Source organism: Saccopteryx leptura, chromosome 7 (assembly GCF_036850995.1).
Source record: "Saccopteryx leptura isolate mSacLep1 chromosome 7, mSacLep1_pri_phased_curated, whole genome shotgun sequence".
NCBI lineage: Eukaryota > Metazoa > Chordata > Mammalia > Chiroptera > Emballonuridae > Saccopteryx > Saccopteryx leptura.
Genome location: NC_089509.1, coordinates 86,680,466 through 86,695,195, shown reverse-complemented (window position 1 = coordinate 86,695,195; position 14,730 = coordinate 86,680,466). Strand labels below are relative to the sequence as shown.

The following is a 14,730-nucleotide window of genomic DNA, read 5'->3' as shown; positions in this document are numbered from 1 at the left end:
ATCTTAACTCTTTCACACTTTTTTACATTTCTTTTTAACAATTTAGGAATCCAAACATCTGATATATAACTTCAGCAGTTTCTAAGTTATATCTTTGCAGGAAAAAGATTATATTTTTTGAATGAATGATTCTATCTTGTCTTTTTTAGCTACTCACCACAGGTTTTGTTCTGAGGAGGGTGGAGACAGTGGGAAGTGGAGGGCCTGAAATTAATGTGCTATGGATGTTACAGATTGCTTAGTGACTATTGATTCCACGCAATGTGAAAGATGGAAATGGTCTCTCCTCTCTTATCCATAGAGCATTAGTACTAATCACAGATGGAATCACATTCAGAGAGGACATAGGCACTTATTTCACAAAATGTTTCACTTTGGCTGTGACTCCACCGATGTGCTGCTGAAATGACAGTGTGAGAAATAGTTTCCTCTGTGATTTTCCCTATCACAGAGCTAGATGGTAGGAAGATGGCCTAATCCATTATCACTTAGAATATGCTGTTCTATAACCTTCACCTTCAAAAAAGCCATTACGGTGTTACCTGTCTGTATTTCTGAGAAAAATATCTAGTTACTCTCATTGAAATGGGCAAAATAGTAAACCTCTGAGCCTATAATGCACAATATTGTGCTTTCTTTGAAAACCAATTCCACATAATGGGTGTGAAACCTTGCTGTTTAATCCAGAAGTGCTGGCTCAGCAGCTGTCAGGTGTTTGGTATTCACGGGACTAAAGCTTCCCCCACTCTCCACAATGGGTCTGTATTTGGTACAGCCGCACACATTACCTGGGCAGACATAAACACGCATGTCTCAACCCAAAGCCCACTTCTCTGCCCTTGCCATGTCTCGCCCCACCCCTCCAAAAAAGAATTATAAACAAAATCCCAGTAGTTTTTCTAGATTGGAATAGATTTCTGGGTACACTCTGGGGAAGGGTGCAGAACAAGTCATCTGTGAAGAGGAAGGACAAAGGACAGAAGAGACCTTTCAAGAAGAACAAGTCATGAGCCAAAGATGTGTGCATCTTACAAGCAGAGACTCTGACTACTTTAGTTCCAGGCTGTCTTTTCAAGGATGTTGATATAGTGAATAGCCTTGGAAGACAAAGACAGTGTCACCTTGTGGAAGATGATCAAAACTGTTAAATATAATGAAGATAACATCACCTTGGCTTACCACCCATTCTAAAAGATTTGAGTTTCCTGATCTTAGGATGCCTTTCCTGTTAACACAACCCATTGCACATTCAGGTGTCAACTGGCCCTCTGCACATTGCCTTGTGGGAACTGGGGCTCAAGAAGCTGCCATAAATGTTACTACTGCAGCTAAGCTATTGCTGTAAACAATAAAGTCCTTTATCTCTGACCCAGGAGTCTTATGTCTTCTGTTAGCATCCATCAAACTGTGTCAGGCTATCTTGTTAGCTTGTATGTAGGGTGAAATTTCAGACCCTTTAGAGTTCTTGACAATCACTAGACAGTATTAAAACTTTTATGACATTGGAAGGACTGACACTGACACAGAAGGATGATCTCTTACAAAGCATGAGAAAAGAGTTTGGGGGGCATGGCTTCTAGATATAGTCAGAATGCCATTCTGTTATAATTATTTCTGTGTCTCTTCTGACCAGTGATTCTCACTCTTATAAGAGAAGAGTGAGAACCGACAATTCTGTGAATATATACTCAAAATCACATATAAATATACACACATTTTGTGCAATATTTTAAACATTTGTGGGCCCCTTAAAGACATTAATTGGCTGTACATCAGAATCCCTGGTTTGAACTGATACTACTTAAGAGTTAGAATCAAAATCATACTACTCACAACATACTGGCACTCAACTAATGCTTAGAGAAGGGCACAGGAATACATTTGAGAAATAAATAAGTAAAAGAGAAGACTGAAAACTTCGGGAGTATAGTACTCCAAAATATGAAACCAAAGAGGACACTAATTTGGGGGGGGAATAATAAAGGAGGTCCCGATAATTCTCTAGGACAAATAACAATGTAAATGATTTCAGGAAGATAAACAGATTCAGACAAGGTGACTAAGAACATTGATTCTACAACCAGATTATCTGGGTTCAAATCCTGACTCTTCCAATTGCCAGTGACGTGATCTTGGGCAGCAATTTAACTATTCTGTACTTCAGTTTCATCATCTGCACAACTGGTACACAGTACCTACCATAGTATGATGCCTACTGCCTAGGAAGTACTCAGTGAAAGACAGCTGTTATGGTAGTGTCTCGATATTAAAGCACGGGCTGTGGACTTGTAATTTTGGTGTTTTGGTGTAATAATGCTACTGCTGTATAGTAAAGACCACCAAAACCTAAAGGAATAAGACCAACTAATGGGTTGCATATTGACAAAGTTAAAAAAACAACAAAGGAGGCAGAGACTATATGATCCTAAAATATAAACTTGAGTGGAAGTCCAGGAACCTCACAGGAAAGAAGGGATTAGAGACCATTTGAGTCTTAAAGAGAAACAACCAGAAATTTGCCTATGGCTCTCTCATACATCACACTATGCCCCACAGTGCTTGCTGAAGGTAACTGGCCAGATTCACTTCTTTACCCACTTCCTTTATTTTTCTTTCACCTAATCATTTGATCCTTGGCCTTCCCTAGCTTTTGATACCAGCCTGCCTTTAGCTCCTCAGTTTTTTGGCAAAATGCTGAGATTTCTACTTCTGTCTTATTGAACCAGCGTCCCCTGTTGGAACACCACCTTCAGCATCCTCTGCAGCCCCAGTGTGGGATGTCTTCATACCTCCAACCCCATCTTGCCAGTTCAAACAACATCTAGCTTCCAGGTGGGTCTGAACAACACAGGCCTCTTGGTCCAACAAAAGGTATGGGTGGGGCTTCTTCAAAGCAAATTACAAACCTGGAACAGGGGGAGGACATAGCTGGGCAGGGATGTCTCAATTAGCTAAGCTTGAGAAATCCTACCTCTTCTAAAGAAGCGGGGCCAAAAAGTTCTTTCGTGGCTCAACAGTGAGAGGAAAATCTGAGGGCGATGGCCATCAAGCTGGCCACAGAGTCTGTGACACAAGAGTCGTAGAATGTTTTGGAAGAACCTGTTTGGGTTCATAACAAGAGAAGAGGGAAAATGCTGGGTGTTTTTATTTTGGGCTAATTTCAGAAAGAACAGAGCTATAATCAACCCCTTCTGGTTTATAGGAAACTGTAAACAGGAAAGTTACCTTAAAATGCATAGAACGCTTTCAGAGAATATAAGTATGGATGAGGAAGAAATAAGGAGTTGGGGGGCACTGTAACTAGACGGCTCTCGGATCAGCAAAGACAAAGGATGTAACAAATGATGGGAGTAATGGGCCAAACTGTTGATGAAGCAAGCGTGTGGCACAGAGCAGTGCCAAGTTAGCGAACGCACCAGAGAGAAATATATTTTATGGGAAATACTGTAACTATGAAATGTACCTGAAAGAGAACAAATACATTACTCAATAGCTAGAGGATGATCTTAACAAATGCCAGAAAGAAGACAGACCATCTTATTTTGATTTTTGCTTCCATATTTCTCACCAAAGGCATGCTTCATAAACTAAAGTATCAGAAAGACTCAAAGCCGAAGATACAAGACATTTCAAGAGCTCACTTAGCCTCTTGAAATTTGTTCAAGGGGGCCCTGGCCGGTTGGCTCAGCGGTAGAGCGTCGGCCTGGCATGCAGGGGACCCAGGTTCGATTCCCGGCCAGGGCACATAGGAGAAGCGCCCATTTGCTTCTCCACCCCCCCCCTTCCTCTCTGTCTCTCTCTTCCCCTCCCGCAGCCAAGGCTCCATTGGAGCAAAGATGGCCCGGGCGCTGGGGATGGCTCCTTGGCCTCTGCCCCAGGCGCTAGAGTGGCTCTGGTCGCGACAGAGCGACGCCCCGGAGGGGCAGAGCATCGCCCCCTGGTGGGCAGAGCGTCGCCCCTGGAGGGCGTGCCGGGTGGATCCCGGTCGGGCACATGCGGGAGTCTGTCTGTCTCTCCCCATTACCAGCTTCAGAAAAAAAATAATAATAAATTTGTTCAAGAGGTCAGATTGCTCAAGGTGAGTTATATCTCATGACCTGGAAATAATCTGTAGATGATATTGTGAAACTAGAATTAATAATCTTTTTGAGATATCGCAGAAAACCAGGGAAGTGCTAGAACAGTGCAGACAGGCAACCATTGATCCTGATTTTCAAAAAGATGGATTCAGATGAGGTCAACTTTGCTCTCAGGCAACTTTCTGGATCTGTTCTGGGATGAATTATTGATGGGAGGGCCTAGAGCACTGGTCCCAAAGGGGAGACAGGGTACTCAAGAAAACCAACCTCATTTTCTGTTGAGAAAAGAGTTCTAGACTGAGAAACTAGTCAGTGTCATCGACACAGTACTGGGGCTTTCCCAAGGCACTGGACAGTGTCTGCCCACCCTCTGTGGAGGAGATAGAGAAAGGTAAACGCATAATGCCAAGAAGGGTTTGTACTTACTCTGAGCAACAGTTCAATGTTAACAGTATTGATTAATTTTCTTGTAGTTCTCCACTTGGCTTATTCTGATCAATATTTTAATCAATGATTTGCCTTCAGAGCGAAGGCAATGTTTACCAGCTTTGCAAATAATAAAGTAAAAGTTTAAAAGAATCTTGAAAGGATAGAATGCACACATAAAATTTAGTAAGAATTTAAAAGTTTCCAAAAGGACAAAAAGAGGAAACACCACTTAAAAAGTCATGAGGCATTTCAAATAATTGCCAGTTTATGAGTCATAAATGATTTTTTCCTAATTCCTAAGAATCTCTGATGTCATAAGCATTAATAGTACTCAAGTGACAACTGTAGCACCAACAGCCACAATGAAAAATATTAACAAACCAAAAGGTCATTGCTTCTTTTGGTTAGTTCTAAGTACATAATTAAAAGATATTTTAAGTCCTACTATTTCCAAACATCATTCCAATAACATGGCAATTGCATCGAGTCGCCCATGCAAAGACTGTTTCAATAAGCATATGCTACCTAAACATATATTACACTAAAACGAGCAGAAACAGTTGGTATGCTGCCAATTTCCATCGTAGTCATATGGAAAATTCACTTTACTTTCTGGCTGGCTGCCTTAGTTTCCCCTCCTGCTAAACAGGGTGGATAACACTTGCCAACACTGCTGGAGAGGCATGGATCATAAAGAGCAACAAATCAATCTTTGTCAAGCCCTTTGGCTTAATTCCTTGGAGGGAAATGCTTAAACACCCTGCTCCTCTGGCTCAAGACAAATCTCATTCTACAGTGTAAGAGGCTCATGACTCACCACCCAAGCTTCCCATCACCTGCTCTCTGGTTCCGTAGCAGAGTGTAGGTGCTCATCACCATACCTGGGGTGCAGGGCCTGCGCTGGGTGCTGTGGCCTTCAGCAATTCTTTCCTAACAGCAAAGAACACCGCCGATCCAGCCTGAAAGCTGAGGGGCTGGAAGCTCTCAGAAATGAATCGGAGGCTCCTGGCTGGTACTGCCAATGGTGGCACAGGCCTGGCAGGTCCCAGCTGGGCGCTATGATCTGTTCACATTGAGGATGCCAAGGGACGCTTTCTGGGAAGAGACTCCATGAAGGTAGTTGGGAAAGGAACTCATCACAGTCAACCCAGGGCTTACCTTCAATGGTAGGGCTTGGATTCAACCAAGACACTGAGTATAGATCTGCTTTTATTTTATTCTCTCCCTCATTCTGCTACCTCCTAAGGGGAGGGAAGAACTTGAATTGTGAGGATTTACTGTAAAGTCTTCTGTCCATAAAGAAAGTCCAGCTTTTTTACTTCTCATTTCTTGTGCTAATGTTGGAGGGTTCTCTGGTGTTTCATTCACTTTGTCACATTTTTTTTTAACTAAGGCATCTTTAATACATGAGTTTTTAAAAATCCTATACAAATCCAGCCCTGAGACTAATGTGTCCAGCTGTTTGCCTCTGATGGTATGAGGGGCTTCATGGGGCAATAAGACAAATAGGCTGGTGACATTCCTCCCCTCAGCCTCTGGCCCAGTGGTCTGGCAGCAACCTTTATGGCACACTAATTCCTTCTGGTGTGGGAAGTACTTTTAGAACAAGACATAATAATCCTTACACCCAAAGTGTTTATAACTTACTATGGGGGATATTCAACACAGACAGTCTTCATTAAAGACTATTACATAGCATGCTAAATTCAAATGTTCAAATCACAAAAGTATTTTTTTTCTGGCTAGAATTAGCAGCATACCTGTTTACACAGACTAAACATAGACTGTGTAGCCTTGTTTTTCTCATTTTATTATAGGAATCAAGATAAATGTGAATTATCTGCTTTCAGTGTCTTTGTGCACAAGAGCCAAATAAAAATCTTTGCCATGAAGTAGGATAGAAGAAAAATTACACAAATGCAAGAAAGATTGCAAAGTTTCCAGTTTCTTATTTGTTTTGCTTTCCCAACAAACACAAGGACGCTGTTTTTCTTCAGGTAGAACAACAAATTGAGTCCAGGGTCTGAATTACGCTCAATGACTTGTGCAGAGGAAATAATTCTATAGCATGAGGCAGTTTTCTGGTGGCCCATTATTTCTGAATGCATAGTTAAGAGTCATTTAGGATATGTTTGTCGATCTTGTTTGCCTGAGTTGCTCAAATACCACTCTTTGCAATTATAAAATAATATAACACTGTATTATAGTTAGTTTTATTTCATCAGGACCAAGGTTTGGCTTTGTTTTAGAAGATAAACCAGCAAGAATCTGCATTCTAACACAACACTGGTTTGAGGTAAATAATAAAAGGTTATGAAATATTGAATACTTATAAACTTAAAAATCTTGAGGTTACACAGTTGAGTAAGAACATTTTAATGCTCATTGCTACCTGCAGAACATGTTCTTTGTTCTTCACTGACATTTGCAAAGTTAAGAAAACAAGACCTTGGCAACAGTAGATAAAGAGCATTATTTCATCACTCACAGGACAACACTGGCACAACCCACTGCCACTTCTGGTTAGTGAAAAGATTTTTGAAGACTTGCTACCTCCTTAGGAGGGGGAACACGGCACAGGGGAAAGAGTACAATTTTGGAAGCAGATAGATGACAAGCAAGGTCCCTCCAATGCCTGCTAGCTGAGCAATCTTGAGTCCGTTATATATAAAACTGTGCTGAGCCTCCATTTCTTGTACATCCCCGTGGCGGTGCAGGCTTCGTTTCAAATTGGTTAACTCTTCCCCTTTGTCAGTGGTGCTGAAAACTAAAACAGGGTTGCCCTTCAGGTGGAGTGTCAAGGACAGTGAAAAGCAAAGAGCATGTCCCATTTATGAATTACGTTTTAGGCAGAGGCGGATTAAGGTCGGTTGAGGGCCCGGGCGCAGAAGAAAATATTGGGCCCCTTAAAAAAAAAAGAGAGAGAGAGAGAGGGAAAATAAAAATAGATGTTAACTATTTTTTTAAATAAATAAAAAATATGATGTACTATTAATGTTAAAATTGCACATATGAAACCTAACTTGATGTTGTTAGAAAAAAGTGTAAAGCTGTGGTTTTGCGGGGCCCTTCAGAAGTCGAGCCCCAGGGCGCGTGTGCCGTTAAATCCGCCTCTGGTGTTAGGAAAATCTCAAAAGTTGAAAGCAAAAGTGGCCAGAAAATTATTTTGCCCGTTCTCGTAAGTGATACAAGAATCTCTGCTTAAAGGAGCAACATATTAAAATGTAAACTAACTGTGAAATGTATTCCTAGCTTTCCGGTATGGTTTCCCTTCTATTCTTGCTTATCAAAATTTTGTAATTCTTTGCAAGTAGCCTGAAGGTTTTACTCTCATGTGTGTTTGTGGTGTTGGTGGTGTTTCAAGGAGGCAGAAGGGAAGAAGGGAATAGGGAGGAAGAGAGAGATGAATAAAATTGTAATAAAGAAAAGTGGATGCCTAACACTTAGATGAATACAAACACAATTACAAAATGTAGTCATAAGTCTTCAACACAATCAGGTGCTTTCCATCTAAGGATCCTAATACCTTTTATAAGTAGATTCCCTCTCCTGTGTGTGCTCTCTCACGCACTCTCTCTTTCTTTTCCCCAGGAGAACTATAAATATGAATTGATATGAGTTTTTCAGTCAGAGAGCAAATCACCAGCTCACACACTCACCACCTGAATAAACATCTACTTTTCTACCATGGTTCCTTTCTCTCCACGAATTTAGAAAAGGCAGTGTGGCAAACTCTACCTTTCTTCTGTTCACAAAGAAAACAACTTCATTTGACTTCTTAGAATGGACATTATGCTAAAATAATTGGCTGAAAGTTGTGAAGTCTTATAGAAAGTCCCTATCGCTGTATCCACCTGAGAAATTTGCCAAGATGCTCTAGTGGAATGACGGACAGCCAGCCACGGGGGGTAAGGTGATTTTGTCCTGTCCCCTGAGTGTGTTCCTCCGATCAAATCCTGTCTCCCTATGCTGCCAACCCTCTTATGTCGCTATCATCCTCCGCTAACTCCAGTTTCCTCCTCCTTTATGCCAATTTGGTATTTCAAATCCCAATCTTATTTTTACACAATGCACACTTCTCCCTGCCCTGGGGTGAGCCACTGGAATAAAATTTCTTAGAGTCAGCAACAAAAGCCTTCTTTAGTCAATGAACTGGAGCTGAATCATGTAAATGTAATGAATTCAGGCACACTTGCAGGTGTTACGTGTGTTTGTTTACTAACTTTTAAATTTAAAAACTAATGCATTTTTTAATTTAGAAATGAAGTTTAATGGGGTGACATTGGTCAACAGGAATACATAGGTTGCAGGTAAACATCGCTATAGCGTTGGAACTGCGGATTGCGTTGTGTGCCCATCGTCCATTTTCCATCACTGTTTACTCCCCTCCCCCCACATTCTTCCCTCTGGTAACCACTTCACTTTTGTCTAATGTATATTTTTTAAAACTAAGAAATGCAAAAGCCTATAAAGTAAAAAGTGAATATCCTTTACAGTTCATATCACTAATAAAATTATTTAGAAAATTGCCTTTCACTAGACAGTATCATTTCTGTTGGTGGATACAAGCCAAATCTGAATCATAAGCAGTCATCATTTTCTATTCCATTCAGCTGGATAGGTTTAAGGGACAGAGTAATGGAGAATATCTTTGAGAGGAAGCCAGTTAGTGTTTATACCATTTAAAAGATGATTTCTAAATTGCTTAAGCATATTTATCAAAATCTAAATGGGACATTTAAAATCAGCATCGTATAAAAGCAATACTGTGTGAAACGATTTCTGAACGGTGCAAATTTGTCTTTCAGACCTAGAATCTTTGAGCATAAGAATGGCATAGATTACTATTCTGAAAGATTCATCCGCTTTTCTCCAGAAGTTTGGGCTTGATTCAAATGGGTATATTCCAAGGAACGTAGGATCCAGGTTTGTCTCTTGGAATCTAGAATAAAAGGACAAATTTGTAAGTTTGCGTTTGGAAAACGTCTGTGGTGGGTAAAAAATAGCAGAATATAAAACAGGATAAAAACCACTCAGAGGGTGACAGGAACAAAATGAGAGGTCTTGCAATGACAGCACGACAAGTGTGGAGGAACCTAGGGGAAGACGAAGCTTCAGGTGGGACAGAGCCCCTGTGAGAGTCATCATCCCATCTTGAAGACGGACAGATCAAAAGTGGACCCGGGCTGTGTTTCTCCAGAGTGAAGAGGTGATTCACGGGCTTAGGAATAGTCATAAGAGGGGCCACAACAGCCAGGATGACAGGCAGTACGGAGGGGGTCTCCCCTTAATATAGGAATAAACAGGAATAACTTGTTTACAGTCAGAAAGGTGACTGGGAAGGACATGAATTCCTCCCAAAATTAAAAATCCCGTCACTGTTTCGGTGACCAAGGAGAGCTGAGATGTTTGCTCGACAGGGATGTGGATGTAGGTGGGACTGCTGCCACTGGGGGTTGGAAAAGGGCCCTTCGAGGGCATGCAACTCAGATCAGGAATTGCACACACTCCAGTGCCTAACTGGCGTGGCCGGAGAGGTACTGCTGGAGCGGCCCATCTCCTTAGCCTGGGTGTCATAGGCTCAGGGCACGGTTTCTGAACCTCTATTCCGGACCAATGTGTCCTGGGAAGAAAACAAATCCAGGAAGGAGCATACATCTGATGATAAAAAAATAAACTTTCCTTTTTGAGTGGGACAGAACCGAACCCCCGTGCAGGCCAGCCAGGGCCAGGGTGGTGGAAAGATGCTATTCAAGGGTAGCTCTGCTCTTCTGCTCAAGTGCCCTTGGGATTCTTGTCACCTTTTCTTCCATGAAAAACAGCTATGGTGGGTTCATAAAATTTGACCACAAGAACAGGGGGCAAAAATTCATAATTTTATGAGCAGAACATACCATTTTTGTGAACTTGTCTTCGCAGGCCATTCTAATCCTCTCCGGGGTCAGTGGACTATTGAGCATAAATGGTCCAAACAGGCCTCTCTCCTGCCGTGCAGCCTTCACCGCGTCATGGATGGCAAAGAACACCGAACACCCCAGGAACATCCCGGACTCTCCCAGACCCTAGCAGGGGAACAAGTGAACTAGATTATGACTCTCTCTCTCACTACATATATATATATGTGTATATATATATATATATATACACACATATACATATATATATGTATGTATGTATATGTATATGTATATGTATATGTATACAGGCAGTTTCCAGCTTGCAAACAACATGGATTCTGTAGGTTTATTCTTAAGTTAAAACAGGTATATTTACCTATTAGATGCAACTTAGATGGATGTTTGTCATAACATAGTATTCAGTTTTACATTTCTGCACATATAAATACTTAAACATTTTTGAACCTACAGAACCTATCTTGTTCGTAACCCAGGGACTACTGGTATTTATGTATGTATGTGTGCATCTATAAGTAATATGTGCATATATAAAATATTATATATATATATATGTATAACTTTTTCCTTAAAAAAAAGTAGTTTATTATTTAAACCCAATATTCCCATTCTTAGGATTACAGTTTAAGAAATGATTCCAAACAAAGGAGATATAGGTATAATGATGATTATTGCAAAGCAAAAATTCAGATGTAAGCTGATGGTAACACCAGTTTGTGTAGGAGTCTGTGGCATATTTTTAAAAAATTTATAATGTTGTTAAATTATTTTATATTTTAAATTATTTATTTTTTATTTAGAAAATTAATTTTAAGAGGGTGACATTGATCAATAAGTGTATACAGATTTCAGGCAATCATCACTCTATCATTTGAATAGTCGATTATGTTGTATATCCATCACCTAAAGTCAAATAATTTTCTATCACCTCATATTTGTCCCTCTTTATACCCTTCCCCCAGCCTTTTTCTTCTACAATTCTGGTAAAACCCCCAAACAACCAAGAGATGAATGTAGCTTTTCCCTCCCTGCACAAGTATACATAAATATGCATTTATTCATAGAGCATAGCTTACCTTAGATGAATACAGGGTATTTGAGTTTTCAGATGGAGGCAAGAAAGAAACATGAAACTCTGTGGGGGTGTCCCGGATGGTGGGGATTTTATATTGGTTTGGACCACGAGTGTACAGGATACCCTGAGGAGAATAATGCAGTTCCTCAGTTGTATAAAGTCCCATGCCTTGAATAAATGCACCTTCAACCTGAGGCAAAAGAAAAAAAATTAGAATTTCCATGCATGCGAAAATACAGTCAACAGTAGCATTTCAACTTCATGCTATTTATCTGAATATTTATAATACAGTGCAAAAGAGATTTCAGCATGTCTTGGAGAATGTCTCTGAGAGTTTACTTAAAAGTTTACCTAAAAGCATGTCTAAACATCTTATGAACACTAAGTTCAAAGTCAAAGGCCTTGAGTTCAAATCTTAGCTTGACCTTAAAGTATCAAGGACTCTAGAAGAGACCTCAGAAAGCTGGTAGCTCAAATGCCCTCGTTTTTTCTTCCAGATGAAACTCTCTCTGACTGATGTGTTCGCAGACCCCGGCATACGAGGACAGGCTCTCAAGGCTCTAGAAACGGTCATCACGTCCTAACGTCCTTGTTCCCGAGCTGGCTGGCCTCACGTCTCCAGACTCAGTTTCCTCACTTGTAAGAAAAAGGGTCTGAACTGTGTGTTCCCCAGTTCTTAGATGTGCTAGACTTTTGAATATTTATGTAAAATGGCTTGTGATCTTTCAATCTTGTCAATTACCTTATATTTAAATTAAAACGTCTGTGGGCAAAATAGACTATCTATCAATACTGCTGCTGTTGTTTGATCTTTGTTATCCCTGCCCAACTTCAAACTCTTTGAGGTGAAAGCCCATCATACGCCCGTGGCTCAGCACTTAGCACTGCATTTTAATTCTGCCCCAGATGTGTGGGGCTCACCCCTCACCTCTACGCTTAGTCCTCCCTCATTCAAGCTCCCCAGTCACAGGCTGTATGTTTCTTCAAACACTACCCAAAACACTTTTGCCTGCTTCTCTCTTTTTTAGAAAGATAGGGGGGGGGGAAGAAGGGAGGGAGGGAGGGAGGGAGGGAGGGAGGGAGGAAGGAAGGAAGGAAGGAAGGAAGGGAGGGAGGAAGGAAGGAAGGAAGGGAGGGAGGGAGAGAGAGAGAGAGAGAGAGAGAGAGAGAGAGATGAGAAGCATCAACTTATAGTTGTAGCACTGTTGTTGTTCATTGATTGCTTCTCATACATGCCTTGACTGGGGGGCTCCAGCTGAACCAGCAACCTTTGGGCTCAAGCCATGGGATCATGTTGATTGTCCCACGCTAGGCTGGTGACCCTGCACTCAAGCTGTATTAGCCCATGCTCATGCCGGTGACCTCGGGGTTTCAAACCTGAGACCTCAATGTCCCAGGTCAACGTTCTATCCACTGGTTAGTCTGCCTTCCTTTTTTAATCAACAAGAGAAGTGAGTTCTGTGGCTGGTCTGAACAGAAAGATTCTGACTACAGGGGTAGAAAAGTAAGATGATGCATAAGCTAGATGGGATGTTTCTCCCGAACATCCCTACAGCAGTTTTGGCTTTTACAAAGAGAAGTGAAGGAAATCAGTCACACATACCTGGCCGATATCAAGGGCTGGATTTATACTGTAGCCAGCATCCATGACAATGTCTGTTCTGATGTTCTAGTAATAAAAAAAAAAAAAGCAAAATTGTTTACTGTGATGAACACAACTTAGGGAGAGAAAGCTGAGAAATAGTTCCCACCAGGATGGCATTGATATAGAACTTTTCTTTGGGCTACATATTTCAGGAGAAAGAAGCAATATTTTATGTCACGCAGTTTATTATGGATAAATTTCAGAGTTATACAAATACTCCTAACCAGCTTAAGCACTGATTATTTTTATTGGAAATAATAAGAGAGAAAAAATATTTACTTGACTTTGATTCCAGCTGAGTGATGTAACATACTGAATTTAATCCACTACGATGAGCATGAGATAAAATGTCCACGGTCCTTGTGATCCTTGTTGGAAAACTTTGTGGCAACCATATAACCCAACACCCAGAGTCCAACTGGCTGCCCGATGTTTACTGAATCATAGAACTCACGGTGCGTCAGCAAAAATGACTTTCAACTGTTATCTGCTGTTCTAGATTTTTCATTTTTAGAGCAGAAGAGAGAATAAATCTAACATTGAAACTTGGTGACTAAAAGTTCTCTGAAAACCTACAAATGAGGAGGAATACAGCAGGCCCAGCCAGGGTGGGGCTAACACTTTTGCTCTCCAGCAAGTTTGTACCTTCTTTTATGTGACATACGGTCTCATAATGGCCATGACAAACAAATTCTACTTAAAATTATTAATAGAACAAAGGAAACCTACGAGTGTCCTTATTTGAAGAGGGACTTTCACCTAACATTTTTCTTATGAAAATTAGATAGTGAGCTAGAATGTTCGACTATAAGAAATCTTCAAGCACTCGCCTCTCTTACTTGAAGACACAATGAAATATAAAGTTCTCTTTGACACCAGTTAGTAAGGTTGGCGCCTCCCATGAGACAAGCGGCCTCAAGTGGAGAGCAGGGGAGGTACTCTCAAGTCTGCAGCGTTTATGAGGGTTTTTCTTTCAAAGCTGTGAGCTAACTACTGTTTCTCATTGGCCTTTGACTGAGTTAGAGAGAGGGGCTTTAGTTGTCATTGCCAGCCTCTGAGATCTCCAGCCTCAATGGTCTCTACGTCCTGGTCTCATAAGGATGAAGCGTTGGCTTGTCCCCTCTTGGTAAAAATACCAGGGTTGGTTTATGTGACCATTAGGATATGGCAGAAGTAATAGTATGTCATCCCAATATTAAGTTATAATTAGTCTGGTTATACTATATATAATCTGTCTTGTTAGCAGAGTATGGATACTTATGAAATCCTCAAGAATGTCATGTGATCACTGTTAGATTCAGGGAGTACTGGGGCTGCCAAAGAGTGTAACTATTGAAGGAACAGGGAGTGTTGCAAAGAATGTAACTATTGAAGGAACAGTAAGTGCTGATATGGCTCCTGTGAGGCTGAGAACAAAGAAGGTCAGAGACCCTTATCAGAAGTTTATGTTTGAAATTCGCCACTAAGCTATGCCGGCCCCTGTTGCTATGCTGGCCCCTGTTGCTATGCCGGCCCCTGTTGCTATGCTGCGTGTGACCTCCCTAGCCAATAGCTAAACTGCCACATCTGCTTCTGTCCTATGCTTGC

The 14,730-nt window shown here is 41.1% G+C and overlaps 1 protein-coding gene across 1 annotated transcript in view; it reads right to left on the bottom strand.

The window, feature by feature from the left end:
- Nucleotides 1–8,754: 8,754 nt before the first annotated feature.
- AOX1 (aldehyde oxidase 1) overlaps nucleotides 8,755–14,730 on the bottom strand; it is a 76,313-nt gene continuing 70,337 nt past the window's right edge. The window contains exons 32-35 of the mRNA XM_066346207.1: nucleotides 13,102–13,167; nucleotides 11,500–11,688; nucleotides 10,403–10,570; nucleotides 8,755–9,450 (exon numbers count right to left, since the gene is read on the bottom strand). Of these exons, the coding sequence (XP_066202304.1) occupies nucleotides 9,400–9,450; nucleotides 10,403–10,570; nucleotides 11,500–11,688; nucleotides 13,102–13,167 (474 nt within the window). The 3' untranslated portion in view covers nucleotides 8,755–9,399. The remainder of the gene's footprint in view (nucleotides 9,451–10,402; nucleotides 10,571–11,499; nucleotides 11,689–13,101; nucleotides 13,168–14,730) is intronic.